Source organism: Nuphar pumila, chromosome 12, assembly GCF_984573655.1.
Source record: "Nuphar pumila chromosome 12, dmNupPumi1.hap1.1, whole genome shotgun sequence".
Classification (NCBI taxonomy): Eukaryota; Viridiplantae; Streptophyta; class Magnoliopsida; order Nymphaeales; family Nymphaeaceae; genus Nuphar; species Nuphar pumila.
Genome location: NC_143260.1, coordinates 44571458 through 44576443, shown reverse-complemented (window position 1 = coordinate 44576443; position 4986 = coordinate 44571458). Strand labels below are relative to the sequence as shown.

At 45.7% G+C, this 4986-nt stretch overlaps 1 protein-coding gene across 1 annotated transcript; it reads left to right on the top strand.

Moving 5' to 3' along the window:
- The first annotated feature begins 3142 nt into the window (after positions 1 to 3142).
- Positions 3143 to 4453, top strand: LOC149820855 (uncharacterized). Its single transcript, XM_089983333.1, has one exon. The coding sequence runs from the start codon at positions 3419 to 3421 to the stop codon at positions 4352 to 4354; it is 936 nt and encodes a 311-aa protein (XP_089839459.1). The 5' UTR covers positions 3143 to 3418; the 3' UTR covers positions 4355 to 4453.
- Positions 4454 to 4986: the final 533 nt, after the last annotated feature.

Genomic DNA, 4986 nt, shown 5'->3' with positions numbered 1-4986 from the left:
CATTTATCCAACAATTCGTGGTAAAGATCAAGTGTCACCAAATGAAAGCTGAAGGAAGCTAATTTCATTAACACATCTAGTGGTCGGTGGTTGGGCTTATATTCAGTTCTTAAAGAGTTTGTTTGAACTAGTAAAATGAGTTTGGTGAGCCGAGCACGAACAACAGGTGTTGAACTCAATTAGGCTCTTACATGCTACTTGAATAATAAAGATTGTATCTTAAATATATTTTACATCCCAACAAGTTCAAATTCTATTGCTTAAAGTCTTGAAACAATGCAATTTCTTTAGCAACTGAGTTAACTCTGAGTTCCCTCAATATGTCTAGAGTTCACTACCTGATTCACAAACTTGATACTCCCCCAAGTCTCCAACCACCACTCAAAGAGTCAAAACCCCAAACACCAAAAGCCCCCCAAAATGTCTTCCACTCATACCCCCCAAGCAAACCTCAAAACCCTAATCCCCACAATCCAAACAGCCCCACCCCATTTGCCCAATTATGCAACTCCCCTAAACCAAAACCCCTCACACCACCATCAACCAAAACCATAAAAAAGAATGGCTACCAAAACCCACCTCATCCTCAAGACCCTCAGCCCCACCACCATCATCACCACCACCACTTGCAGAAGGATCACCACCACCCCATTCTTTCTTCAAGAGCCGCAACTCCAAGAACCACCACCAACAACAATGCCTCTCTCACCGAACCCATCAACAGGCAGTCTTCTGTACCAGGAGAACTGGTGCAGCCCCCACTCGGACACCCTCCTGTCCCAATCGTTGGTCCTTCTGGGACTCATCGACCAGACGTTGTCACGGCGGATCCAGGCGTTCTTGCAGACGCTCGACCTCGCCAGCCTCATCAACGTCTTCACTGACCGGATGACCACGCAGCGGTGGTCCGACCTTGAAGCGCACGCCTTAGAAGCGAAGTGCGCCTCGATGCAAGGCGTGCGTTTCACCCATGTGAAGCGTGCACTTCAAACCTGCAAAGGCCTCGTACAATGCCTCAGTACCTTGAGCTTGCGCTTTGCCTTTGAGGCGTAAGTAAGCATCCTCTCACAACACTGATCACAAGGTCCTTCACTATCTTTCGTCCTTCCTAGTAAAGGACCCTTCCTTTCCTTGGGGGTTGAAGATGGATTAGATTCACCTGAACTGCTGATCCGAGTCCAATAGATTTCTTTCCAACGTGGGTCTTAAAATTTATTTTCTTAATGTACTTCATAACGAATTCAGAAATATATAGTATGTCGATCTGTGTATTCGGAATCGGATTCAGATCAATATTTTTTGTTGGTTTACGTTCACATATAATTCCAATCCGATCTGTTTCTACCATTGAGTCGAGTTCTGATTCAGAAATAAAAACTGGTTGATCGAATTCAGAAATATATAGTCAGTCCCTCTATGGATTCATACTTGAATTGAGATCATTTTTTGTTCGACGGTTCCTTTTTAAGATATAACTCGAATTCGATCCGAAGAATTCAACAATGCTCGAGCTTGGCTAAATTGGAGTTGAATTCAGATTCGCATTCAGGCTCAGACAGAGAGACATTACGAGGTCCAGGTTAGACACTAAATGGTTTTGATTTCATCTATAGACGGAATTGGATCTTAATCTGTTCCATATCTTCATCCAAATTCGGAACATGAAAGGACTTAAAAACGCTAATCTGTTGTCTGACCCAGAACCGGCCATTTGAACAACCATAGTACCCTTCAAGAGTTATTGAATCGGGTAGGATCCAATTCTTAAGCCTCGGAAAGAGGTCTCGGATTCTCAGGTGCTGCTGATCCGGGTCTCTCTCCAACCAAAGCTTGATGACATGTTCTGTCCGTAAGTTTTCTGCAGATTATAATGAAATTGACTTTAAGCTGCACAATCCCTTCATTTTGAAACAGATTGGGATCATAAGCTAGTGGATACTATCCGAATCCAATTCGGATAGGATCCCTCTGTGTGGGTGTGGATCCGGATCAACCTGGATCCAACCAAAGGCTGCCTCATCCACTTGCATGGTTGTGAAAACCGAACAGGATCTAATTATAGAGGGCATATTGGTCATTATGATTCACCATGGGAGAGAGAAGCAGGTTTAATTAAGTCTGACAATTTGCCATAAACAAATAGAGAGAGAAATCGTTTCAGAAATTCAACAAGGCAAGGAAGGACTGGTAAGATTGAAACCGACCAACATTTTTACTAATTTTTCTTTTCCTTTTCTGTCTTTAAGTTTTTGAAGAAAAAAAAAATTTAAATGGCGACTAACGATTTTGGTATAATTAAAAAATGCACCTAGCTTTTAGAAATTTGCAAAAAATGTCAACACCTTTGTTATACGAATCAAAAACAAACTTTTCTCGAACTTAATTATAGTTACTGCCATAGTGACAAACGTTTTTTTCAGCAAAATCTCATTTTTCAAAAACTCATGAGAAATTGAAATTTTTTCATAAATCTTGCATTTTTTTTGGGCAAAATCTTGGTGATAAAAAAATTAAGTAAAAAATATAAAAATATTTTTATAAGAAAATATTAATAAAAATTATTTTAAAAAATACACAGTTTTTTCACGATAAATAGCCGTTTAAAACGTGGTATTTATGTTTTTTTTTATAAAATCTCACAAAAAATTACCGTTTTAAACTTTCAGGCAATTTCTGGCGATATTTGTCACTATGGTTACTGCTACAGAATCTTGGGTTAGCACAAAAATCTTACCATTTTATTTTCAAGAATAAAAATATACACAAATAAGGTGTTCTTTTATTTGCCCGTCTATCTTTTATTTTATTGCCTTCAACAGATTAGTTCATTTTATAAAAGAGAGAGTTTGAAGTTGCAAAAGAGAGAGAGAGAGAAATGAATATTAAATTTTAAGATCATATTAACCACAATTTTTAATTTTGCTGAAAACAATGTGACAATTTGAAAATTACTGTAATTTCTTTACGGTCAGGAAAAAAAATTACGGCCTATTGCACTTCTCTTCTGTGAGTAAGCGTCCACCCACCACATGCTTGCGTCCTCATCATCATCAACAACATCATATCTTCCACTCATTATATAATATACTATTTTATTCGCATCGTCTCTCTCTCTTGCGAACACACATCCTACTGGATTTCATCCTCATCGCATCATGAAAGAGAAAAGGGTAAAAAAAAATACCACCCACCGAAAAACAAAAGCAATCAGATGAAACTCTCAAGATTAATCCTGACCGACCTTATCGCCCATTTGAACCATTCAAAGTCTGAAACTTCCAAACCCCTAAAAAGAAAAAAAAAACACTGAGCAGCATTGCAGTTACTGTCTTTTCCACTGAATTCCTTCCTCCACAATCAATCACCATTTGAGAGAGAGAGAGAGAGATCTTTGTGTTTCCCATAGAAACCATCATCGATGAAGCTGTCGTCGAAGCCGATCCAGAGCCCCAGTCGGACGGAGAAGTACCCGCCGACGCTGCTGCTGATCAGGAGGCTGAGGCTGCAGGTGGGCAGCGGAAGGGCTCGATCCAGGCCCACTTTCTCCCTCCTCAGGAGGAGGGGGCCCAATTACGAGGCCACCACCACGCAGGAGCCCTCCTCCCCCAAGGTCACCTGCATCGGCCAGGTTCGCGTCAAGAAGAAGAAACCCTCCTCCTCCAACGCAGCCGCCGCCACCACCACCCGCAGGAAGTTCCCGGTCTTCTGCTGCTGTTTCACCGGAAGATCCACCGGAAATTCAAAGCCCGGCGTCCACGGTACCGTATGGCGCAGGTTCATGACGGCCATCCACGACGCCTCGCATAAACAGGCGGGAGAGGAGGACGACGACGAGAAGGAAAGGGTCGGCGCGGTCGTCCCAACAGACAATGATGAATTAAAAATGGGAGAAGCGAAGGAGGATGGAGAAAGAAGCGGTGGAGGAGGAGAGGCGAGGGAGGTGGAGCCACCAAAGAACGCGCTGCTGCTGATGAGGTGCCGATCGGCGCCGTTGAGAGACTCTTCTCCTGCGAACCGCTTCTGGGAGTCTCCCGTCGTTAACCCGAAAGGCGAAGAAGGGCAGAACGAGAAGGAGGGAATGAACGGTGGTGGTGAGAGCGAGGAGAGGGACAAAGAAGAGGACGGGCTCGGCCCACCACCACCGCCGATATTGGATGTGGGGAGGGCATCGACGGACGGCATCGTGGCGGGGGTCAGGCGGAGGCAGATGGAGGGAGAGACGGGCGAGGGCATTTCAGGGATGGTGAAAGATAGGGAGCGTGCGGTGTTGACCCGGTGTAAGTCGGAGCCCAGGGCGCCCAGCTTGGGGCTCCTCCCCGAGGCCTACTTTTGGAAGAGCAGGATGGGCTTTTGACGTCAGAGGCCTCTCAACTTCTCTATTAGTCAATTGTTATTCACATATATTAATTGTGGATTTATAGCCATTAATAATGAGATTTTTTTTTTTGGTTAATCTTGTTTTTTGTTTTGATTTTTTCTTTTAGTTTTACTATACGTGAATAGGGATGGCAGTGGACCGGGGGAAAGCGGGGCCCCGCCCCGCCTCGCCCCGTTTGGACCGGGGATGAAGGGTATGAAACGGGGATGGAGGCGGGGATGAAGGTTAAAATCCATCCCCGTCCGGGGGTGGAGGCGGGGATGGACTGGCACGTTCCCCCGCCCCGCCCCGCCCCGCCCCATCCCCGCCCCGGCCCATCCCCGCCCCGCCCCCGGCCCATCCCCGTCCCGGCCCCGCCCCATCCCCGCCCCCAACTCAGATGAACTGTTTACTAACCCTAACTCCCTTCCCTAATTTCCTAACCCTGGAGCCGGGCGACGTTACTGTGCACGTAGGACGCCGGGTTCTCGATAGCGTACCGGACTCCGGCCTGGGCGGCGAGGTGCATCACGTGGGTGAAGGCGACGAGGTCGAAGAGCTTGGCCAGGAGCCGGGCGTCGTTGATGTCGCCGGCGATGACGAAGACGCCGTGGTCGCCGAGGATTCGA

Excerpts from the sequence above, each read along its gene's own strand:
- LOC149820855 (XM_089983333.1), top strand. The coding sequence starts at position 3,419 with ATGAAGCTGTCGTCGAAGCCGATCCAGAGCCCCAGTCGGACGGAGAAG.